Source organism: Desmodus rotundus, chromosome 8 (assembly GCF_022682495.2).
Source record: "Desmodus rotundus isolate HL8 chromosome 8, HLdesRot8A.1, whole genome shotgun sequence".
Lineage (NCBI taxonomy): Eukaryota > Metazoa > Chordata > Mammalia > Chiroptera > Phyllostomidae > Desmodus > Desmodus rotundus.
This window is the reverse complement of record NC_071394.1, coordinates 123,854,190-123,879,937: the sequence shown is the minus strand read 5'-3', so window position 1 is coordinate 123,879,937 and position 25,748 is coordinate 123,854,190. Positions and strand designations below refer to the sequence as shown.

At 47.9% G+C, this 25,748-nt stretch overlaps 1 protein-coding gene across 1 annotated transcript in view; it reads right to left on the bottom strand.

Annotated features, from left to right (window-relative positions):
• Positions 1 to 25,748, bottom strand: part of ITGA9 (integrin subunit alpha 9) — a 301,990-nt gene that overhangs the window by 263,179 nt on the left and 13,063 nt on the right. Inside the window, exons 2-4 of the mRNA XM_053929726.2 lie at positions 22,569 to 22,696; positions 21,224 to 21,330; positions 8,026 to 8,149 (exon numbers count right to left, since the gene is read on the bottom strand). Of these exons, the coding sequence (XP_053785701.1) occupies positions 8,026 to 8,149; positions 21,224 to 21,330; positions 22,569 to 22,696 (359 nt within the window). The remainder of the gene's footprint in view (positions 1 to 8,025; positions 8,150 to 21,223; positions 21,331 to 22,568; positions 22,697 to 25,748) is intronic.

Here is a 25,748-nt window from a genome sequence, read left to right as displayed (position 1 = left end):
CAGGTTAGGAAAGTTTTCAGTCATCCTTAATTCAAATACATCCTTCATCTCTTGCTCTCTCTCTTCTCTTCCTGGTACCCTTATGATGCAAATGTTATGTTTGATGTTGTCCCAGAGGTCCCTTAAACTATTTTTATTTTCTTATTTTTTTCTTTTTGCTGTTCTGATTGGTTGTTTTCTCCTACTTTGTCTTCCAAATTGCTTATTTGATTCTCTGCTTCATCTAATCTGTTGTTGATTTCTTCTAGTGTATTCTTCATTTGTCATTATATTCTTGATCTTTGACTCATTTTTTTATGGTTTCTATGTCCTTCTTTATGCTGACTATCTCTTTGTTGAAGTTCTCACTAAGTTCCTTGAGCAGCCTTATAACCAGTGTTTTGAACTCTGTACCTGGTAGATTGCTTGTTTCCATTTCATTTAGTTCTTTTTCTGGGGATTTTTTCTGTTCTTTCATTTGGGACATGTTTTTTGTCTTTCCATTTTGGGTGCTTCTCTGTTTGTTTCCACATATTAGGTACCTTTGCTACATCTCCCATTCTTGGCAAGGTGGTCGTATGTAGTAAATGTCCTGTGGGGCCCAGTGGCACAGTCTCCCCAGCCACCTGAGCTGGGTGTTCCAGGAGTGTCCCTTGTGTGGGCCTTCCTGTTGTAGCTTTCCTGTTAGCACATCAGCAGATGGGACTGACCCTGGCTGTGAGGATTGGCCATGACCACAATGTACGAGCTATTGTGAGGGGGGCCTGACCCCATGGGACAGGATTTGCCCCAGCACGGTCTGGAATCTGCTGAGACTATCCTTTGAATGCGCCACTTGTGGAGTTAATTCAGTGGTGCTCTGTAGCCAACCACCGAGTATGTTGGTTCTGTGGCCTCTTAGGAGGGGCTCCAGTGAAAGCCAATGTCAGACACTGCCTATGACTGGCCTGGGGCTACCTGGTAGGAGCTACAAAGCAATCTGTAGTTGGCAGCTGCCTGTGATAGGCCTAGGTGTTCAGGGGAGAGGCCAAACTGAGGCAAGTTGCCACCAGGAGTTGCCCTTAGGCAGGCCAGCAAAAGGCACCAGGCACTCTGAGACCTTCCACCACCTGCCAGCCATCCATTGGACTCAGCCTCAGGCTGTATGCCAGTTGAGTAAGGAGGTCTAAGGCAATCACCAGTGTGGGGCTAGTGGTGTTCCCCAGGTTAATGATTCACCTGATTTGGCCATGTGGGGGGAGGTCTCAACACAGGAAAAATGTCACCCACCAGCCATGCCCACACTGGGACAATGGCGGCCTTCCCTCCAGCCTGGCCCAGAAGCCACACAACTCATTTTCTCCCTGTGTGTCTCTGGCACCACCCCAGCTTGACTAGAATTCCTCGAGAGTTTTTAAAGAAAGACTGCAATAGGGCCTGGGCTGGCTGGCACCCGAAGAGCCTCAAGAAATGCACCAGCTGGACGGGGCAGGGTCTCGGGGAGTTGTTGGGATGGAGAAAGTGGAGCTCACCAGCCTAACTGCATCTACTTTATAAAAATTTGCTGTATTTACTTGAATGAGATAATGTTTATGAAAGCTCTCTGGAAACCATAAAATCCTATGTAAATGTAGAGTTCTTTATTTAATAAAAATTTATGGGGGTTTGTTCTTAAATTTTTAATGGATCAGCTTAGACTTTTATGGTTCTTTCCAAAACAAAACACAACACAACAAAACAAAACCCCAATTGCTTTTCATTTGTAAATGGCTCTTGATTGATTTTCATCCCCTGCGGAGCCTTAGCCTCCAACATTAGAAGGAGGGTAAAAAAAAAAACTTCCCATCTTAATGGGCGATCTATTTCCTTCCCTAGAAATGATTACTGTCTTTGGAGATGCAAAAGAAATTAGGAATAAAAGTCCAGCCACCCTCTGGTACCAGAGAAAGCGAAACAGAAATCCTTGGAACCAATGAGATCATTTTAAAGCACATTAAAATTTATAAATTCAAACCCCAGTAATTCCAAACTTGAGAACATTTAAACATGACACAAGCTAATCTTTAGATCATCTACAAAAGGAGAGTTTAACAAGCAAATTAATTATGCAAATATGATCTTCAAAGTATTTAAGACATGACAACCTTTTTAAGAAGTCTCAACATCATTTTAATAATACCCAGCTTTCTACCCTCCAATGTCTGTTCATTAAAGCAGGATCTGCTAGACACCTTCTGAGAATGTTTAAGAATACTGTTATGGTACTTACAAGTTAATTAGAAAATTCACATTTATTGAGAGTTCACTCTGAGCTACCAACTGTGTTAAGCACATTATATACCTCAAATACCTCTTAAGTAAGGTTTAATCTCCCCCATTTTAGAGCTAAGAGCACTGAGGCTCAGGGGTTGGCCCGAAGTCACCCACAGAGCATAGGAGCTATGGGTTAAACCACAGCAATAAGCGAGCAGTAAAGCCAGATTCTGAAATTACGTCTAATACACAATGGCACCCCAATTGCATCTCTTTGTCAGTGTTTTATCTGGAACAGTTTTTGTTAATGTAGCAGAGCTGCTCCCAAATTATTCCATATTAGTGAGGTTGTTCCTACCACAATAAAAAGATGACTTGTTTACAGCCCCACTCCGGCCAAGCTCTAGCTTCCTGTCTCAATGGGTTCAAGGGCAAAGGATGAAAGAAATCGCTGTGTTTGATTTTCTCAATGCACTGACAACTTTTGGGAGTCCTAAAATATCATGACTTGGCTACTAGTAGCTCATATTTTATAGTGCTGGCTTTTTAATATACAAAGTTTTCCCCGTATGTCCATCCCACCAAACCTCTCGGTTTCCCACGGAGTCTCATAAAACCAACCACACACGGCAGTAATGATGCTGTTCTTACGTCGAACGTAAACTAAATGGTTTGACTTGAGGGTATGCTCCACTGGTTTATTTTACTTTGTCCTAACCTTTTTTCTGTTTCCCATTCCCTCTACATTTCTGGGTTCCAAACAGGATATTCTGATAGCATTTCCCACCAAACCAGAAACAGGAAGCACCTGAAAAGTCGTGAGAAAAAGGCCCTTGTGCCACACCAAAGACCCATTCTTTTTATGAATTCAGAAGTTTGAGACATCTGGACAGGTGCCCGCACACTTAGAGGATTCCTTCATTAAACCAGCCTTGCTACAGTTCTGCGGAGAACACTGCTTACCCTCACAGGGACCCCCAAAGGCCACGGTTATAGAACTTTGTGTGGTCTTTCTGAGCACTTCTGCCCGAGTTTCCTCAGGGTCCACCCCTCCCAATAACCCTGAGATGTACCGGGTTGGCCAGAAAGCCCGTTTGGTTTTTTTCCATACGATGGCTCTAGTAGCGCTCAGTTGTCTCTAACTTCATGCAAAATCATTTTGTTAGATTGTGTTGTGACAGCTGTTTAAAAACAATTTTATCAAAATTGGTGATTTTTTGTATAGCCATTTTAATAGTGAAGATGAAAGAAAATATGCAACGTTTTTGGCCTATTATGCTTCATTATTTCAAGAAAGGCAAAAACACAACTGAAGCGCAAAAAAAAAGATGCGTGCAGTGGACAAGGCGCTGTGACGGCTCGAACGTGTCAAAAGTGGTTTGCGAAGTTTCATGCTGGAGATTTCTCTCTGGATGATGCTCCACGGTTGGGTAGACCAGTTCAAGTTGACAGTGAACAAATCGAGACACTGGGAACAATCAACGTTATACCGCATGGGAGACAGCGGACATACTCAAAATATCCAAATCAATAAAATTATTGGTGAAAATGAACAATGTGCCTTTTATTTTACAGAAAAACTAAATGGACTTTTTGGCCAACCCAATCAATGCAACGGAGCCGTTACAGCAGACAGAAGCACAGAAGAGCAGGTCTGAAGCACCCCACCCCCTTCCATGGTCTCTCCACTACTCCACATGAAGTGCACCCCTCCCTCCCCTGTCCTGCACCCTCCGCCATGACCAACTACGGATTTCCTCCTCCATGGGCCCCAACAGACAGCAGACTCTACACGGGTCTCAGTTTTTCCAGTAGTAAAATAAAATAATTCTGCCCTAATGCCACCTTGAACTTGGATGTGGTATGGGCCCTTGGGGGGAGGTACCCAGCGGTATACACTGGCATGGAGTTCTCCATCCCACACACAGCTCTCCCACTTTTGAAACATTGTGTTCTCTCTCTGTTCTCTGCTGTAGATGGGAAACATCTTGACAACTGAGACTGTGTCACTTGGGTTTTATCTGTCAGGCCCTGAGCACAGTGTCTAACAAGTACTTAATGAGCTTAAGTGAGCTCTGTTCCTGGTAGGCAACTTTGACACCCCGTGGTGATTAGCAAACACTTGCTTGGTATATAATATTAACACATAATATGGTATATTAGCGTATCAGTATATACAGGCCAGGCACTGTTCTAAGAGCTAACAAATATTAACTCAATCCTCTTCACAGCCCCTTGAGGGTGGTTAGGCACAAGGACATTAAATAACTCATCTCAAGTCACACCATTAACAAGTGGCAGAGCCAGGTCTTGAACTCTGGCAGTCCGGTCCAAAGTCTGCGCTCTTAGCCACCATGCTGCTCTCCATTGTGTGGTATATGACTAACAGAATGGAAAGAAAAACTTGGCCTTGAGAAAGCCACACCCATCTCTAGATCTCAACAAAGACAGGCTGACCTGGGTGGCATCTGAAAGGTCATGTCAAACTCGAAAATACTTCCATTGTGCTTCATTATAACGTGATCCCCACCCAATGAATAAAGAGCTTGCGTCACTGAAGTTTTCCACATTAAAAGGAAATAGTGGTTGCCTTCAGAGCCAAACTAGGTTTAGTTTAGACCACAGAAAAGGGAGGCAGAGATCCCCAAAGCCAACAGAGCACAGACAAGAGCCCTAGCTGAGGCCTGCACCCCCTACCCTGATGGTCCAGTCTTCTAGAGAAGTCTGAGCATCTGCCCCCCCGACCCCTCACCTTTCCCAGGAACAAGAACCACAGAAACGTTCTCTTCAGTCCCCCATTGTTCTAAGGGGCTGCTCGTATACCCCAACACTCCCTACCCCAGCCCAACCCCTTTACTGCTCCTGGGTCAAAGAATGAGTTGGGATACAGAAGTGAGTGTGTGTGTGTATGTGTGAGACTGTAGGGAAGGAGGATTGAGTGAGGGCCCCACCATTTTGCTAAATCCTTTGTTGGCTCCATTTGACCATCATTAAGTCAAGGAAAATCAAAGGCAATCCTGGAGGCCCGAGCCGACCGCACAGCCACTGTTAAGAGGAATTTCAGTTCCTGGGACATCAGTCAGCTATCACTGCCTAAGAACCATGAACTCTCCCCGGCAAACATAAGAAGTGCTCGTTCTCACTCACACATCTACAGATCAGCTGGGGTTTGGCCGACCTAGTTGGCTTCTGGCCGCAGGTTCAGTTCAGGTCGGTTCACACGTCTCTCTTCTGAGAGCAGTGAGCTACAAGGCGCACAGTCTACGGCACGGTCCGGGCACTCAGAGGGGGCGGGGAACACGACGCCTCTTCAGGCCTCAGCTCAGAGCTCACGCACTCTTGAGAAGGAGGGACACGTGGGCAGACCTGCTGCTCTCCGTGGCTCACGCAGGCTTGCACGTCCCTGCCTAGCATCACACCAGAGCCACCGGCAGCAAAGCCACAGGGAGAGCAAGCAGGCCTTTTGGGAGCACCATCACCCACAGCATTCACACTCCCCTCACCTCGAGACCATACCTTCGGGATAGTTCAGTCAGTCACCCTCTCTCCTTCTGTGAGGGTTGTTGGCCGACTGACTTAATTCTCACTTAAACTAAAAGTCCAAAACACAAACAGGAACCACTAACCACCAGGGCACAGAAAGCTTTCTGAGGTCAGACAGAGGCAAAATTCAAAACTCGGCTCCACAATTTACTGTATGAGCGACCTTTGGCAATTTACTTAAACTGTTGAGTCTCAGCTTCCTTGCGTGTAACTGGAGGAAAGCAACACAGAAGCCCACTGGCAGGGGCCCCAACCCCACCCCCTCAGCCCTTCCCACTGCCACCTGCCAGCCCTTTGCCGGGGGTCTCCCTGCCCGCACACAGGGAGGGCAGAATGCCCAGACCCCGGCTCCTCAGCCCTCGGGAGGGGGTAATTCTGAAGGGTGTTCTCTGCTGGCCGCAGCGCTCCTCAGCGACTGTGTCTCCACTGCCCATGGTGGTGACTTGTGGGTCACATCCCTGACTGCTGCCTCCCCTTCCTGTTCTCATTTTCTACTCCCCTACTGGTGTCTTCTTGCATAACTTCTGAAATAAACTACCCATATTCAAACCCAAGTGAAAAAAAATCCTTATTTTACAGGTGGCTAGTGAAGACCAAATGAAAGAATCTGTAGTCCTCAGACCAACACTGGCGTGTTCCTGACCCCACAGCTGCTAATAACAGGTCACATACAGGTGTGAGCCATGGCTGTGGGTTCATGGGGACATCAGCCCCGGTGGTCTCTTCCAGAGACCTTCGCTTTCTGATGCCTATGGTGGGACACAAGGGGACACGGGGGCATCACCAGGACAGCAGTGTGTCTTCTGGGAGAACCAAAGTGCTGGCTCTGCCACGTGACTAGTTTGGGTCCAATAATCTCTGTCTCTGTGACCTCTATGGACTCCCTCCCCGTCCGCCAGCCCGACAGCTACCCACAGAGTTCTGTGGGCTCTCCTCTCTGTTCCTGGAACACAGTCCTGACCCATTGTTTGTGTCTTTATGCTACCTACCCCTCCCTCTGATGAGCTGGAGTATCATCCTCTATTTTTCAGATAGAGCTTTCCTTCTAACGGGGGCAATGCAGAGATAAACAAGGCTAGAACTCCATTTCCCCAGGTGGCTCGGCCAGAGCTGATCCAATGCTGACACTTGGAAGGAAAGACTCATCCTCAGGGATGAGAGTGTCGGGGACCCTGCGGGGACACTATTAGCTCCTCTGCGGAGCTACGTCACAGAACACCCTGCTCCGGCCACCTGAGTCCCCTTCAGGGCCCGGAGGGTCCTCCAGGAGGCAGGAAAGCACTTGGGTCTAGACAGCATTTTTCGGAACCCCCTTTGGTGGCCACAGAAGTTGGGAAAACCCAGGGAAGCCCAAAGGAACTGGACACAGGTGAGTTAAGGCTTCGTCCAAACAAATAAATGAGGGGGGAAATTAAAATATGAACAGCCAGCACTTAGAGGAAACAGACTAGCTCACTCAGAACTCCGCAAAGAAAACCTGAGCATACCAGCTACAAAACTGAAGAAAATGACAGCGTTTTCGGAATCCTGATGCCAAATTCGATGGAGCTACATAATGGCTGGCTCAATGGTCCCCAGGGCCCCGCTGTTTGAAGATTCTGAGCAGGGATCCTGAGAAAACACATTTTCCTTCCAAGACCCAAAGAACCCCTTGGTGAGGAGCTCTTAAAACTCTGCTGAGGATGCACCCAATCCTCAGGCATCTGACAGGGTGCAGGGACCAGACAAGAAGGAAAGTCAGACTCCCCACATTATGAGAACTGCATCCTGGGACTTCTCTGACCCCTGCCTGAGGGCATTTGTCCACAGGTGTGCCCAGGAGCTAATGTTGGGAAGCTTATCTGGGAGTTACATGGGACTGTGGAGACCAGAGGAGCCAACCTCTGGATTTTCAGGTGAGGAAACTAAGGCCCAGAGAGGGAAAGTAACTTCCCCCAGGTTGCACAGCATCAGGAAGTGCCAGGAAACCAAGAGTTCTTCTACATGACAGCCTGGCTGCGGCTGGGTGAATGTTGGTCTCAGAGACTTTGTGAAGCTTGGAAAGCACCGGGGGCTCCAGGACAGAGACGGGCAAGGGTGGGCAGGGCCCAGAACCGCTTCCCCCTTCTCACCTGGCTCATTACCGGGGCAGGCCCTTGGCACCAAGAGGCCCTCTGGGGACACAGTGCTGTCCTCCTGTTACAGCCTGGGAGGCTGGGGGAAATGGAGACGGCTGGGGGTTGTTTAGAGCACAATGTGGGCAGAGGGTGAGGGAGACTCAAGAGCACTCACCTTCGTAGCAAGGGATCAGCGTCCGGCCTTTGGCCTGGAGGTTGGACGGGATGACGTAACAGAAGCCGTGGGGCAGGATGTGGTCGGTTTCATAGTAGATGTTCTTCCAGCGGTGCGCACAGGCCTGAAAGACGGAGAGGGCCTCAGAGCAGAACAGGAGGTCCCAGGAGGAACAAACCATACCCCGGCATGCCAGGTGGTTCTGTGGGGGCAGAGGGACCAGGAAGCCTTCTTCTCTCCCACCCAGCCCCACCCGGGACCAGGTGCTGCTCCGGGCCTCAGCCAATTGGTGAACAAGAAAAAGCCCCTGGGAGGCCACTGGGAGTGGACAAGAAACAAGTACATGGACGAACGAGGACTGTAGCTGGTGCTGGGCTCTGGGAGGGGAAGAGGGGCTTTTATCCGGGGGTCAGGAGAGGCTGAAGGATGAGAGAGAGCCGACCCCACTGAATGGACAAGGAAAAGAGCTCCAGGAGGAAGGACTGCTGTGTGCGAAGGAGGCACGTGAGGAAGGTTGGAGGTTCAAGGAGAGGACAATGGGGCTGGTCTGGGGTGACTGTGGTGGGACAAAGGTGAGGTTAGAAGGGATAGGGGACAGACCACGGTATTCCTACAGACCTTGGGGATGGCTATTATGTCAGTGGACATGTGGCGGGGAGCGGGTGCAGAGTCTGGCACAGAGGAGTGGCGTGATCTGTTTGCAGTGTGGGAAGACCACTCAGGGCCGTGTGGAGGCTGTGGGCGGGCAACAGTGCAGGTGCCCATCCAGGGGGGAGATGGCGCCGGCCTGGACCTGGACCTGGATGGGGCAGCGGAGGTGAGAGCAGACGGCTGAAGAATGCGTGCTGGAGTCAGGCCTGATGGGCTCTACTAGACATGCAGACAGCAGGAAAGGAAGGGCAAGGAGCCAGGTGAAGACTAAGAAAACCGCCCGACACCCACTGAGTGGCCCTCACACCACGACGGGTCTGCTGTGCACACCTGTGCATTTATTCACTCATTGAGTCCTTACCGAGCACCTAGTGCGTGCCAGGCTCTGTGTGAGGCCCTGAGGATACAGCAGGGACCAGCACACCCTTCTCTTGGGCAGCTGGTGGGGGAGACAGACTTGGAACCTCACAAGGAAACATGTTGAGAAGAAGCCAAGGGGACACGAGGTGGCTCCTCTGCCACAACGACAGACCTACTACCACTCACGACACCGGAGTGCTCAGCCATGGGACCAGCAGTTGGCCCCCATCAAACCTGAGACCCATCAGGGTCACCTGGAAGCCTTAGAACAACACAGGCTGCTGGGCCCCATGCCCAAGACCCTGGCTCGGCGGGTCTGGAGCAGCCCCGAGAGTCTGCACTTCTCACCAGCTCCCAGCGGGCCCCGAGGCTGCCGGGCTGTGGAACACACCTTGGGGAGCTCCTGTTTAGGACTGGTTCAGGGCGAAGCAGTGGGTTGGACCCTATGAAGTCGCCCACATTTGACTGCTTTTTACCTACAGAAGCACTTCAGCAGGTATATCACAGATGGAAGTAAACGCTTGCTGATGGTGTTTTTGGAAAGAAACTTAGAGCAAAGTGCAGAAATGTCAAGTGTACCACTGAATGAATGGGCTTGGACAGGGAGCACCTGTTCATGTAACCAGACCCTTAGCAAGATACAGAACATCTCACCAGGAAGTTCACTCACACCAAGAAGTGGCTGGTTTCGACAACTGGCCCAGAAGAGTATCTGAGGAGGTGACATCTGAGCAGAGACCTCAAGAGGGTGAAGGAGCAGCTGAGAGGGGCCCTAAGGAAAGGCTCAGGGCAGAGGGCCCTGAGGTGGGCAAGAACTCAGAACTGTGAGGAGATGAGGCCGGCAGAGACAGACAGACACTCTGTTCAGCTCTGACCCACAAACACTGGACCCGCCCACCCCAAAGGAGACCCAGCCTCACCCTCGGATGTAACTGCGCACTCCGGTGACACGCACGTCTGCACATCCGAATTCCCACAAGGCTGATGAGGAGCCCACGTGCTTGCTCAGAGGGCGTGCACTGCGCTCAGCCCGTTTCTCACAGACATTCACCACTCCCTTCTGTTACCAGTTCAGCAGGTGCCTTTTCTTAAAAACTGCACTTTAAAATAATCAGAGTTTTGCCCTGGCTGGTGTGGCTCAGTGGATTGAGTGCTGACCTGCAAACCAAGGGGTTGCAGGTTTGATTCCCAGTCTGGACACATGCCTGGGTTGCAGGCCAGGTCCCCAGAAGCAGGTACGTGAAGGGCAACCACACATTGATGTTCTCTCCCTCTCTTTCTCCCTCCCTTCCCCTCTCTCTAAAAATAAATTTTAAAAATCTTTAAAAAATATAATCAGAGTTTTTAGCTTCTTGGCTTGTTTTCCCTCAAACACACTATAGGCTACACAGTACATTTAGATGGTCCCCATCTGACTTGTGAAACCCTGGAAGGTGGGCAGAGGAGTCCGTACATTTCCCCTTGTCCACACGGGCCCCCTGAGTGGCTTGGAGCACTCCGCCAGAGCCAGTAAGTGCTGCTAACAGGACTGGAACCCACCGTTTCAGGGCCTTCCTGGTCTCCCTAGAAAGCGTTTTCCATCTTAAAACTCCCAATTCCTGCCTGAGACGCCACCCACGCTCACCAGGTGGCTGTTGTCCTGACAGCCTCCCCCACGGGACCGGAGACCCATGAAAAACCAGTCTAGTGTCAGATGGAATGTGCAGGTCACCAAGCAGGGAAGGGGCTTTCTGGAGCCCATTACCCCACAGGTCACTCTGTGAAACATCGCTGCCTGCCAGGCTGTCTGCCCTTCAGCCCTTAGCCCGAAGGCAAGGGTAGCCCCCTCAGAACGCCTGGACGCCCGAGCTGGTCCACACACTGCCTCCTGTGTAAAACGATCTCGTTACTCCTCCTACTACAAACTGTTCTCATTTCCCCACATGGCACCGTTCTGTCCTCGAAGCACATTTCTCAGCTGACTGAAAGTATATGGGGCAAGGAGCTGTAAAAACGTGTTACTGAGCTGGTCACCACTCCATTCCCCTAAGTAATTGATTTTTTTTTTAAATTTTAGTTCTGACTCAATTCTCATGGCTTGCACACTTGAATCACTTATGATGATCTAATTAGCTGGTAAATCAGTTATACTTTAGTTTGTGGGTTTCGGCAAAGGCTTTATTGTATTTCTGGGTTGGAGGGGCCGTACAGAGAGGCGGATGTTTATTGTGACTCTCATTAGAAAGGACTTTCTGCAGTTAATGTCTAGTTTATTGTCTCCTCGTGTTTTTTTAAAGCACCGTAAACTGTTTAAACTGTGATCTTAGAAAATTCCTAGAAGATGTAAACATTGCCTTTCACAGGAAGCTAAACTAAAATTAAGGCATTCTGTGAGGTCAGATGGCAAAGGGTCAAAGATAGTGCGCATGTAGGAAAAGTGCCTCTGAATACAAATGATAAAAAGAAAAGACTGTTTAGCCCTGATTATCATCACATATACACACGTCAGTCTGACCCCAACATTTCAAAAAACTCCTAGGGAGCGTCTCCAAAGCGTTAATAACTCCATCAATCTCTCCACATGAGCGCTGCTGTGAGGGAGGTAGGGGCAGAGGGGGGAGAACAGGAAAAAAGAGTGTTTTCTGGAAACAGCAAGACTTGATCAAATTCAGATCCCAAATAATCGTAACAAAGGGGAGGGGCTGGCACCACCCTGAATCTTAGAATTGACATATTTCAAATTATAGAGATTGTTGTTCCTCCCAAAAGAGGAAAAGGAACAATTTAATTCGAAGGTCTTTTTTAACAGAACGTCCTTGGAGTGGGTAGGGGACGCCGGGCTTCTCCGGATGGCTCAGCCACAAAGGCACAAAGTCCCCACGCCCAGCCTCTTACACATGCATTTGTCATACACAGATGGCCAGAGCTTTTACCAGGCCCTCAGGTCTCCCCCGGACCACCAAGAGCATGGGCTCACAGGACTGTGACATCACAGATCCCCCCCAGAGACATTTCCTTCACCCCCTCCAAGGGAAGAGGAGGTGGTGTTGGAGGCCCAGGGAAGGGGCTTCTGGGAATGCTGGGAAAGTCCTTCTGAGAACATTCACTAAGTGAAAATCCATCCAGGTGTGCACTTTCCTGTGTGTGTTATAGCTCAATAAAAAGTTCACTTCAAAAAAAAAAAATCAGGAAACAGAGCAACAGAAGTAAACGCGACAATGTACCATGGCTTTGAAAAAAACTGGACAGATGACACATGGTGAATAGATAGGGGCGGCCCTGATGGTTGGAAAGGAAATGGCAAAGAGATAGAGCCGAGAACCCTGCTCCCACCCAGAAACAATCTAGACGCTCCCACTGTTTGTTGTCTGGGCCTTGGAGACTAATGAGAAGCAGAAACCAGACGTGAACATTCTGAGTCGCCCTCCCAGGTCCAAGAGAAGCGTCAGTGTCTGCTGCGTGTGCTGGGTGATTTCCTCCCCAGTTCTCACACTGCTGTCTGCATGCGGGGTACGGGGTGTGGGGCGAGAGTGTGGGAAGGGAAGGGGCTCACCTCTAATCCCCATTCTGTGTTCCCATCAGGTATCATTCATCCCCTGGGGGAAAACTGGAAGGTACCACAACATCTGTGAGCCTCAACTGGCAGATCTAAGCCAAGGTCAGCCTGCCAGCCCGGCCCAACCACCTGGGTCTTACCAGAGCTGGTACTTCCACGGGTCAGAAAATACTATTTTTTACTGAGACACTGGACAGCTTTCAGATGCTCCATCTGTTCTTTACTTTGAAATCAGCACCAGATGCCATTTTTAAAGGGCCACCTCACCTCTCCCTCCTCCAACCTAACCTTAGAACCCAGTACTATGCTCTGTGGGGACACCTGTGACATGCTCACACCCCCAAGGACCACCAGAGTCCTCAAGACATGTTTGAATAAAACATTATCTTCCTGTTTTTAACTTTAAGAGAAATACTTGCCTCCAAGAAACCTTTGACAGGTAGATTTGAAACATGAAAGAAAAAGCAAATGGAGAAGAGGCCGCCAAATTGTAAATATGGCTTAGGTCGCCACTTCCTGTACCTCGTCGTCACTATTTCCAAGGGTCATTTCAGAGCATTTTGTCTGAGACTTCTATCAGCCACTGGAATCAGCCGCCAAGAAAAGATGGCAACTGATATGGTTTCTAATTATTTTAACATCGACACTCTGCCCCGTATTATTCAAACACACTTTTAAACACTACCCCATCGACAGATCTTCTCTAAGCACTCAGAGTGAAAAGGGTAGAAGATTTGGTCTCTGTCTACTAGTGGTTTCCATAAAAAAGACACATATACCTACAATAAATTATAAATATAAGATAACCACATAGTGCTGAGTTTCTAATGACACAACAGATGTTAAGCTTATTCCAAACAGCACTGTCACCAATGACAGGCTTCATGTCCTCTCCAGAGAGGACAAAGCAGGGTAGGAACACAGGGGACTTAGGACAAGTCTTATTGAGAAAGACCACATATGCAGAAAAAGGGACAAGGGCAACTCAAGAGCAGAAACAATCGAATTTGACAATGGACAAAGGAATTGAACAGACATTTCTCTGAAGAAGATATACAAATGGGCAACAAGCACATGGGAAGATACTCAACACCACTAATCATTAGGGAAATGCAAATCAAAGCTCTACGAGATACCACCTCACACCCACTAGGACAGCCAATATTTAAAAAAAAAAAAAAAAAAGGAAAGGAAACGAGTGTTGGTGATGTGAAGAAATTTAAACCCTTCTTTTTACAGAATGTAAAAATGATACAACCACTATGGGAAAGAGTATGGTGTTTCCTCAAAAAATTAAAAATAGAATTACCCTTTAATCCAGCAATTCCCTTCTGGGTACAGACCCAAAACAATTGGGAAACAGAATATTGAGGAGATATTTGCACATCCATGTTCATGGCAGCACTATTCACAATAACTGAGATAGGAGAAACCCAAAGAGCCATTAAAGGATGAGTGGATAAAGAAAATGTGGTATGTACACTTCCGGTCAAGATGGCAGTGTAGGCAGACATGGCTCACCTCTTTGCACAACCACCTCAAAATTATAACTAAAATATAGAACAACCATCACTCAGAACCATCAGAAATTTAGTTGAATGGAAGTCTGACACTACAGAATTAAAGAAACCACATCCATCCAGACAGGTAGGAGGGGCACAGATGCCGAACAGGCTGGTCTCACACCCACATGCGGTGGATAAAAATTTGGGAGGGATATCTAGGGAGCAAGGAGTCCCAGCACCACACCAGGCCCCCGACCCAGGGTTCCAGAGTCAGGAAGATAAGTCCACACTCCTGGCTGCGAAAACCAGGGGGGACTGAGTCGGAGGAAGAAACTTCTGGAGCCCCCAACAGTTCCTCTTAAAGAATCCACACACGGACTCAAGTACTCAGACTCATTCCCTCGGAGCTCCAGCACCAGGGAAGCAGCTTGAAAGGCACCAGTGGCATATGGGAGAAACTGAAGTGTCTGCCGTCAAGGTGAGCAGAGGCCACTGTCCCTTTTCTAAACCCTCCCTCCACAGAGCCAGCAAGCTGGTGCCATAGCTGAGACTCCATCAACCTGGCTAACACAGTTTGACCCACCTTAGAGATCCCCAGAGATTCTGCCCCACCCAACTTACAGGCCAACCCAAGCTGCTTTTCCATATGAATGGCTGGTCTTGGCTCTTGTGTCACAACTTCCTAAATCCTCTCAAACAAGCAGCAGCTGGCCTCAGTGAGCCCCGGGCCTGTACTAGCAGCGGCCAGCTTAGATTCAAAACTTGGCTTTGCTTGGGAATCTCCAAGACCAGTACAAGTAGCAACCATCTCAGATTGCTTTATAGCTCAGGCAGGGTGTCCCAGGCAAAACACAAGTGGGTGCTGACCTTGGCCTGCACCACCTAGGAAACCCCAGGGCCAGCACACCCAGTGGACAGATACAGACATCAGAGTACCACCACCCTGCCCCTGCACAGCTGATCCCCCACAGAGGGTGGAGGTTGGTGGTCAGTGGTCACAGCCAGTCCTTGCAGCTGACTGACCTGGGTAAAGCCCTCCCATTGATCTACCAACAGCAACCCAGGCTCAACTACAAGAGGAAGGTGTACTTAGTCCACACAAAGGGCACACCTCAAGTACCTAGCCTGGGTGATAGGGGAAGCTGTGCTGCTGGACCCTACAGGACACCCACTACATTAAGCCACACTACCAAGACACAGAGTCAAAGAAGCTCTACCTGATACATAGGGAGGCTACACACACAGGGAGGCTGCCAAAATGAGGAGACAAAGAAACATGGCCCAAATGAAAAAACAGATCAAAACTCCAGAAAAAGAACTAAACAAAATGGAGATAAGCAATCCAGCAGATGCAGAGTTAAAAACACTGGTTGTAAAGATGCTCAAGGAACTCAATGAGGACCTCAGCAGCATAAAAAATATCCAGTCAGAAACAAAGGATACGCTAATTGAAATAAAGAACAATTTACAGGGAAACAACAGTAGAGTTGATGAAGCCAAGAATCGAATTGATGATTTGGAATATAAAGAAGCAAAAAACCACCACCAATCAGAACAAAAAGAAGAAGAAAGAATGCAAAAAAGTGAGGACAGTATGTATAAGCAGCCTCTGGGACAACTTCAGGAGGTCCAACGTTCACATCATAGGGGTACCAAAGGAGAAAAGAAAAAGCAAGAAATTAGAAATCTATTTGGAAAAAATAGTGAAAGAAATCTTTCCTAATTTGGTGAAGGAAATAGACATGCAAGTCCAGGAAGCACAGAGTCCCAAACACATTGGACCCAAAGAGGACCACGCCAAGACACATCATAATTAAAATGCCAAAGGTTAAAGATAAAGAAAAATCTTAAAAGCAGCAAGAAAAAGAAGTTAGTTACCTATAGGGGAGTTCCCATGAGACTGTCAGCTGATTTCTCAAAAGAAACTTTCTAGGCTTAAGAAGGGATTGGCAAGAAATATTCAAAGTCATGAAAAGCAGGAACCTATAGTAAAGCTATCATTTAGAATTGAAGGTCAGATAAAGATCTTCCCAGACAAGAAAAAACTAAAGGATTCATCACCACCAAACCATTATTATATGAAGTGTTAAAGGGATTTATTTTAAAAATATATCAAAACTATGAACAATAAAATGGCAAAAAGTACATTTCTATTGACAATTGAATCTAAAAAACAAATTAAGCAAACAAGAAGAACAGAGACAGAATCATGGATACGAAGAACATTTTGATAGTTGCCAGATGGGAGGGAGGCATGGGGAAATGGGTGAAGAATAGAACGGATTAAGAAGTATAAATAGGGACTTCCGGTCAAGACAGAGGTATAGGTAGGCATACTTCGCCTCCTTGCAAAACCATAGAAAGAATTACAACCAGATCTCAAAACGAGTAACACTCACAACCATCAGAAAATCGAGGTGTATAGAAGCCCAACAACAAAGGACTTAAATGAGATACATTCATCCAGACGGCAGTAGTGGCAGAGTCATGGAGATGGGCGGGGTGGCGCTGAAAGGCAGTGGCAGCGGTGGCAGAATGGATGGGAGGGACACCTTGGACACGAGTGATCTCAGCCCCAGGAGAGATTGCACGGTCCAGAGTCCCAGCACCAGGAAGGTAGATCTCCATTGCCTCTGGCTATAAGAACAAGCAGGGGTTGGGGTGGCAGAAGAAACTGCCAGATTTTCACTGCTTAAAGGACCAGCACAGTCTTAGAACATACACAAACCCACCCACTTCAGGACTCACCACCAGGGCAGCAGCTGGTAGGGTGCCAGTCACACACTGGAAGAGGGTGAAGTGACTGGAAATGGGGTGAGCTCTGGGCAAAGCACCAGAAGCCAGGCGGCAGCATTGTCCCCTCTCAGAATCTTCCCCACACAGCCACAAAACGGTGCAGTGGGTTGTCCTGCCCTGGCAATTACCTAAGGCTCCACCCCACACAATTTATAGGTGCCTTTTCTACACAGGCCACGCTACTAAGACAGGGAATAAAAGCAGCTCTACCTAATAAACAGAAACGAACACAGGGAGGCTGCTAAATCAAGGAGATTTTTTTAAATGGCCCAAATGAAAAAAAAAAAAAAAAAAAAAAAACAGAACAAAACCCTAGAAAAAGAACTAAGTGATGAAGAGATAGCCAACCTATCAGATGCAGAGTTCAAAGCACTCGTGATCAGGATGCTCAGAGAACTCCTTGAGTACAGCAAAAAAATAAAGGAAGAGATGAAGGTCACACTAAGTGAAATAAAGAAAAATCTTCAAGGAACCAACAGGGGAGAGGATGAAGCCGAGAATCAAACTAATGATTTGGTACACAAGGAAGGAAAAAGAATTCAATCAGAACAGCAAGAAGAAAAAATTTTTTTAAAAAACCAAAAACAAACAATGAGAGGCTTAGGAACCTCTGGGACAACTTTAAACACACCAACATCCGAATCACAAGGGTGCTAGAAGGACAAGAGGAAGAGCAAGAAATTGAAAATTTACAAGAAAAAATAATGAAACAAAACTTCCCTAATTTGGCAAAGGAAATAGACATACAAGCCAGGAGGCACAGAAAGTTCCAAACAAGTTGGACCCAAAGAGGACCACGCCAAGACACAACATCATTAAAATACCAAAGGTTAAAGAGAAAGAGAGAATCTTATAACAAGCAAGAGAAAGGCAGAGAGTTAGCTACAAAGGAGTTCCCATAGGACTGTCAAGAGATTTATCAAAAGAAACTTTGCAGGCAAGAAGGGACTGGCAGGAAGTATTCAAAGTGATGAAAAGCAGGGACCTACAACTTAGATTACTCTATCCAGAGAAGGTATCATTTAGAACGGAAGGTCAGATAAAGTGTTTTCCAGAAAATGTAAAGCTAAAGGAGTTCATCATCACCAAGCCATTATTACAGGAAATGTTAAGGGTACTTCTTTATGAAAAAGAAGAACTATCAACATTAAAAAGTCAACACATTCACAACTATCAACAATGGAATCTTAAAAAACAAACAAACAAACAAAAAACAACCTAAGCAAACAACTAGAACAGAAACAGGATCATAGATACGGAGATCATTTGGAGGGTTATCAGCAGGGAAGCGGAAGGGGGAGAATGAGGAAATGGTGCAGGGATTAAGAAGCATAATTGGTAAAAACAAAATAGACAGGGGGGTGTAAAGAATAGCACAAGAAATGGAGAAGCCAAAGAACTTACATACATGACCCATGGACATGAACTAAGGGGGAGGACTGATGGAGGGAAGTGGGGTTCCAGGTAGAAAAGGGCAAAGGGGGAAAAAAATGGGACAACTATAACAGCGTAATCAATAAAATACACTTTAAAAAAAAAGAAGTACAAATAGGTAGTCACAAAATAGTCACGGAGATGCAAAGTATAGTATAGGAAATGGAGTAGCCAAAGAACTTACACGCATGACCGTGGACATGAACAATGGTGGGGGGACTGCCTGAGAGAGTAGGGGGCACTGGAGTGGGGCAAATGGGGAAATATCGGGACAACTGTAGTAGCATAATAAAATATAATTTAAAAATAAATGAAATCTTCAAAAAAAGATTTTAAAAAAGAAAGAAAATGTGGTATATATATACAATGAAATATTATTTGGCCCTAAAAAAAAGCAGGAAATCCTGTCACATGCTACAGTATGGATGAACCTTGAGGACATCATGCTAAGTGAAATAAGCCAGTCACAAAGAGATAAATACTGCATGATCCCATTCATATGAGTTTTCCAAAATAGTCAAACTCTTACAAACAGCAAGAAGACTAGCGGTCGCCAGGGCCTGGGAGAGGGGAAAGAGGCATTATTTGATAGCCACAGTTTCAGTTGTACAAGATGAAAGACTTCTAGGGGTCTTTCATACAGCGACGTGCATGTAGGTAACACTAACATACCATACACTTACGCAGGGATAAGAGGGTAAATTTTACATTGTGTTTTTGACCAAAGGAAAAGTCACAAGGAAAACAGCTGCTGTTGGAGACCCCCTTTCTCCAGCCCCAGCATGTAGGGGCTCATTGAACGGGCAGTGCAGTAGTTGTGTAAAAGATGAGAAAACAGCGCTGCACGCAGTGAACTAGAACAGGATTCTCACAGCACAAGTGAGCACAGACGCCCGGCTCGGCCCTCACCGCTCCCTTTGCTAATCGTCCCTGTGATCCTCACTGCAGTTCACGTCCCTAGAGATGGCCCCTTCCTGACACCGACTTACAGGAGCACAGACCCCTCTGGAAACATGAGCTCAGCCTCACAGAGGTCATCTCTCCTTAGGAGAGGAGGTATTGTCACAGGCGCAACCTCTGGCTGTGGGCGCCAGGCTCTCTGGGGTGTCGTGTGCTATGTGCCATCAGGCCACTGCCCCCTCTGTCTGGAATCTCGACCTCAGGCCACCCTGATGTTAGATGGATCAGATTCTTCCCTCCTTTCCAGAGGAAGGCGCCACACTTTCTGGCCTTCTGGGGCTGAGTTGTCCAACCAGGGTCAGGCCACTACAGCTGGAGGAATGTAGAGGCTGGGAGAGGGTCCAGGGCAGCTCGTGACAGTGATTAAAGGACACGAAACCAAGACAAACAGTGGGGCTGGGGGCCCTCAGCAGGACCCACAGTGCTTTCCAGCGGGGAGGTCTCATGGGTGACAGCCTCCAGCTGCCGCATACGCCTCTCCCCTCAAGGGGCTGACGGGGCCAGATGAGTCACTTGTGCTGAGAAGGCAGGCAGAATTCTGATGACTGGCCTCCCATGGAGAAGGTTAACACAAAAGTGGGCTCCCCCAGGAGGGGACAGAGACATGATTCCTACATCCTTAAGAAGAACCTCCATCCCCTGAGATTAAATGTATGCAAAACCCGCAGCTTTACGGCATGTGGCCCAAAGGCAGCCCTCAAAAAATGGCGGCTAATATTATTTTCCCATCTTGCTCTTATGCTTTTGTAACAAAAATCATCACCCAAGAAAAGCCAAGGGCAGGAAAAGGCCTACTGTTGATCTCAGTGGGGAGGGGCACAAGGGCACATTCTGGGGTGTTAACAGCGGGGATACATGCGTATATGGACATGCAAAAATTGACCAGGCTGTTCACTCGAAGTCATGCGTGTTAAGTACTCTGGTGTTATACCTCAATAGAAAAGTGTAAGAAAAAGGAAAAAAATGGAAGAAACCACTGAGGCAGTTAGAAATTCCTTTGTTGGTGGTGGTGGTGGTTTCAATAAAGCTTTGTGCAGCACTGGAAATATTCTGTGTGTCGTCCAATACAGCAGCCAGCAGCCACAGACAGGCGCTGACCACTCGCCACGTGGCTAGGGTGCCTAAAGCACTGAGTTTTTCATTCAGATCGAGTTAAATGAGTAACGACGTGTGGCTGGCTGAGACCGTATTAGACGGCGCAGGACGAAGATTCCCTCTGTGCATCTCAAAATACCTAACGGATCGGAAGACATCGTATGTGTTTTGGGAGCCACATAAATGACTATTTAAAAATAACACGCATTTCATAAAACATAGTATCATACAGGAATAAAAAGGAATGAACTACTGATACACACGACATGCATTAATCTCAAAAGTATTATTTTGAGTGAAAGAAGCCTTACATACTGTGGGATTCCATTTATATAAAGTTCTAGAAAAAGCAAAAGTAACCCACGGTACCACAGTTCCCAACAGCAGTTGCCTCAGGGTGGGAGGAATTGACTAGAGAGGAACATAAGAGGGCTTGTTGGAATGATGGGAGCAGGCTGTGTCTTGATTGGGGGGGTGGGGAAGGGCAGGTGTTACACAGGTGCACACAATTGTCAAAACCCAAACCATAATCTGAAGACCTGTGCATTTAATGGAAATTATACTTCAGTGAAAAAGGCAAGCACACATATTTATGCAATGAGCAAGATTTACAAAGTACTTTTTCCCATACATTTTATTGATCGTGTTTCCATAGCCACATCTCTGCACCCTGGGACAGACAGTATTAATGTCTGACCGATGAAGAAAATAAAAAGGTTAGTCATTTGTCCAAACAGTAGTCCGGAATGAGGCGACCTCAAAGCCATGCCCTTGTCACCCTGTCATCCAGCTTTCCTAAGAGATCAAAGTCTCTCCTTCTCAGGGTGCCACCCCCTCCCACAGCATCCCCAGGAGGCCTTACCAGAACTCGGCCATCAGCCTTGGGCTGCCGGGCCAGGCTCACCCCCATCCACTCATCGTCCCGGTCTTCCCTGCAGGTTTTTCCGCAGGACATTCCCCGAGTCTTCCCTGGAGGGAAAAGAGAGGGGAAAAAAAACAACAGTCATGGGTTAAGGAGTAATGTTCTTCTGGCTGCTTTTCAAAGGGTGGTCTAGAGCCCAAGTGTTCGGAACCAGCTCCGGAGGAAACAAAGTGGACAATCAACTCTATCGCTATTGTATGCTGATCAATTCAGCCCGCAGTTTTTACCTAGCAAGACGCTGTTTGATGAAGGAGCCGTGCATTGCTTTACGTTCTGAAGCAAGCTCCCTAATTTGTCACACATCAGCAATAAACAGGTCGCCCACCCGTCATTAGGAGGAGCGCTTGAGAACACCATGGGCGCCTCTCCTTTTCTAAGGAAAATCACAATAGTTCACCTAAAAATAATAATTAGATGGGTTTGATGGAAAAGAACTTTGGAGAAAGTGAGGAGCTGAAGTGATTGTGGTAAAGTAACTCCTACTTACTGAGTACCTACTCCATGCCCAGCACCATTCCGCATACTCACCTCTATTCGTCTCACTGAACCTTCTCCAGGGACTGCTGTGAGGTAGGTATCTTTGTCCTGCTGTTACCAGAGGGGACCGAGGACAAAGAGGCTATGGGACATTCCCAACAAGTCCGTCTAGGAACTGGCAGAGCTGGGCTCTGAGCCCAGGCAGACCACCTGATTCCCAAGATGACGTATTTTCCACGGGATCAAGGTGAGCTTTTTAATACATCCATTGACCATATCTTTCCCTACTGAAAATATCAAACCTAAAATTGATTGAGTGGCCTCCCTGTTCATACACAGTACAAAATCCTCACACCTTTCCCCAGCCCACTGGGCCCTGTGTGATCAGTCCCCCAGGTGACCTTGCCCAGCCCCTCTGCCTCAGCTCTCTCCTGCTCACCACTTCAGCCACTCCACCCTCTTGAACACGGCACATGCGCTCCTTGGCTTGGAGGCTCTGCCTCCCTACCTGCCAGCTAATAATTGTGCATCTTTCCAATATGTAGATCAAATACCCACCTCCCCCCTGGTCTTCTTGCTCTCAATTATTTGTTTTTTAATGTCTCTTTTGCCCACTAATTTGTGAGGATGGCAAGATCTTTGTTTTATTCACCAGTATATTCTGGTGCTTAGTAAGTAATAGGTACTCACTGCATGAGGGATGGGTAGGAGGGAGGAGGGGAGGAGGGAGGCCAGGCCCCCCTGAGGAGAAAGAGGAAAGTGTGAGGGTCCAGAGTCCACGTGTACTTTGGCAGGGACGTCCACCCACCTCGAGCCATGTCCAGTTCGGTGCATCTCCGGTCAGGGTTGGTGTGGATGCGGCACTTAAACACGGCCCCAGGGGACTGCACTGACGTGCTGTACTTGGAATCTGCCTTTGGTGCGCCCACAAGGACCCTGCACGGCAAGAAGAAAGGGCATCTGTCACAACCTAGTACCGGGAAAGGGAGGCTGATGGTTCACTTCTCACCCAGCCATGGGCGGGCTGCCCGAGGCTCACCAGGGAACCTACCCCAGCGTTATACTGCACTGAGGGGCCAGGGGAGGGGCTCCGACAGTGAACCTGTTAGATTTTCTCCAGACAGATTTAAAGCTTACGTTTGTTGGAAACACATACAGCCAACCCATAGTGCTTATCCAGAATCTATAAGGAACTCCTACAAATCAATAAGGAAAATACAGATAACCATTATCATAATGGACCAAAGACTTCAATAGATATTTGATGAAAGACCATAACCAAATGCCAAATAAACACAAGAAAAGGTGCTCAACCATATTAGTTATCGGAGAAATACAAATGAGATACCACTTCACATCTACCAGAAGGCTAAAACCAGAAAGACTGAAAATGCCAGGTGCTAGCAAGGACACGGAGCAATGCAAACCCTCACGCACGGCGGGTGGGGGGGTAAAGCATTACCACCACATCGGTGACCAATTCAACAGTTTCTAACAAAACTGAACACGTGTTCACCCCATGATCTAGTCATTGCATTTCTAGGAACCTACCCCACAGACATGCGTACACACGCCTCCCAGGCATCAAGTACAAAAATGTTCACGGCTGAATATGCAATGGCCAAAAATGAAGAAACCCAAAGGCCCACCAATGCTAGAATGGATAAGTAAACTTTGGCATAGAAATACGATAGAATTCTATACAGCAATGAAAACCAGGGAACATCACTCAGCCGGAACCACAGGGATGAATCTCATTAACGAAACACTGAGCAGAAGACGTCAGGGACAGGAGCGTACTCACTGTCTGATTCCGTTTATCTCAAGTTCAAAGCAGCCGCAGTGTAACTGTGGGGTTAGAGGTCAGGATACTGGTTACCCCAGGGAGTGGGCGGGGGGGTTGTGGTTAGGGAGACAGGGCTTCCTGTGTATTTATCGTGTTCATTTCAGCCCTAGCAGTGTCCACACAAATTTGGGATAATTCATCAAGTTATTATTCATACGATATGGGCACTCTCCTGGGTCTATCAGGCTTAAAAAATAATGAAGATAATAAATGAGAAATTTGGAGATGGCGTTTCTCTCCTGGGGTCCTCTCTTCCTCCCCACTGCACATAACATGCACATTTAAGGGGACGTGGGAAAGACGTAGTAGTGGTAGAGAATTATAAACACATCCTCTAGCACGACGCAAACCAGAGGTGGAATCATTCACATACAAACTGGGCAAGAACGAAGCTCTCCGCCCTTCATCTTGAACTGGAAATCTTCCCTGGGGAGGGGCCGCCCCCAGCAGGGACCTTCCCTTCTGGAGGAACAGACAAGACATGCCAAGAAGAAGGAAAAGACACATTTGGGCACAGAGCATGGGGGGACCAGCAGACACTTCCCCTCCAGATGCTACAAAAACAACTCTGACCTACGGTGTTACGCACTGCTTCCGGAAAGCGGTCAAGCGAAGAGCTCCAGCAAAGAATACGGAACAGCACCAGCCAGGCACAGTTTGTGCTGAGCTATGAGCCACTTGGAAAAGAACTTGCATGAAGGGACTTTAAACAACACCCAAACTGATGATGTTCACCGTGTAGAAAATTCTAAGCCGCTGCTCTGTGAGAACGCGAGCTGCTCCAAACCTCTCACGGCCCAGAAAGAGGGTGCAATTCCCCTCGAAAGGTATTAGGCAAGTGATCATCTAATAAGAAATGGATCATCTCTACTTGTGTAGGGAAAGAAAACATTATCCATTCGGTATCTGTGGAAAAGGGGCCTAGTAGAGGTTAGAATGACCCCAGACAGGCCCCCCTGGGGATGTGGAAAGTGGACCCAGGCTCCCCTAAGGTTGTCCTGAAAGTCACCTTCACCTTAAGATGCTGGACACTGACCCTTCACCCCTACCCTGGCCTCAGAATGACGCTGCTCCCCCACCACACTCTGGAGGAGTAGCAGAAGTCAGAGATCCTCAGACAGGCCTTCCACAGAGGCTGGTGGACGTCACAGAGGACACCCCCGCTACTAAGACTCAGACGCATGTCACTAGGTTCACGGGGAGGCACATGGGTCCCATCTTAATTGCCATGGCCCCAGTCCCTCAACACCCAGAGGGTGAAGGATCCCTAAGGATACAAGGAGCCAGGGAGACCCACCCCTTCCTGGAGTTTCCTTGGGGATTAGTCTTGCAGATTCTGTATTTGATTCTGCAAGGAATCAAGTCACACCCCACTGGGGTGTGGAAGAGCCGGGCCCCCAACAGCAAGGGCACCCAAGCTGCCCCTCTGCCCCTCAGTAACACCTTGGGGAGCAGGCCCCACAGCCTCACCACGGTGGGCCGCAGCTGCAGCCTCCAAGCCGAAGCGGGGCTGGAACCCACAGCCTTTAGAAATCATCCCAAGCGCTTTCCCCAACAGACCACACCGCCTCTGTTTCCCACACAGGGGCAGTTTGGCTGGCCTTTGGCTGCTCTAACTCAAATGCAAGATGATACACCAAGTGAAACTCCAGTGAGAAGAAAGCCAGTTTAGGGATCAACCCCCCCACCCCCCACCCTTGCTTCTGGGGCTGAGCTTTAGAGCCACCAGGGCAAGCCAAGGGCTGCTCTAAGGCCAGTTCTGTTTTCACAGGTGAGAAACATTAGCAGTTGGACAGATTGAAACAGCTGAAACGTCTACGTCTTCCCACGTGTCAGCCTGTCAGACCTGGGCAACATACAATGCCTCCTCCACTCAAACAGCCCAGTGGGACAAGGCTGGGCCCCAAAATTCCTACCAACTCCAAATTTGCATTAGCATGCCGAATAAATGCCACTGGCAATTCATTTTGTAGGCATGACAAAAGTTAAACAGAGGGCAGAGTTAATCTCACGCAACAGCTGGCTGTTTGTTTCTCGATCGCAGCTCCCAGAGCGGCACTGGAACCCTGGACATTTCAGATGGTGCCTTTGCTCCACATTTACAGACCGGGGGAGTCACAGGTCACCGAGCAAGAAGGGACC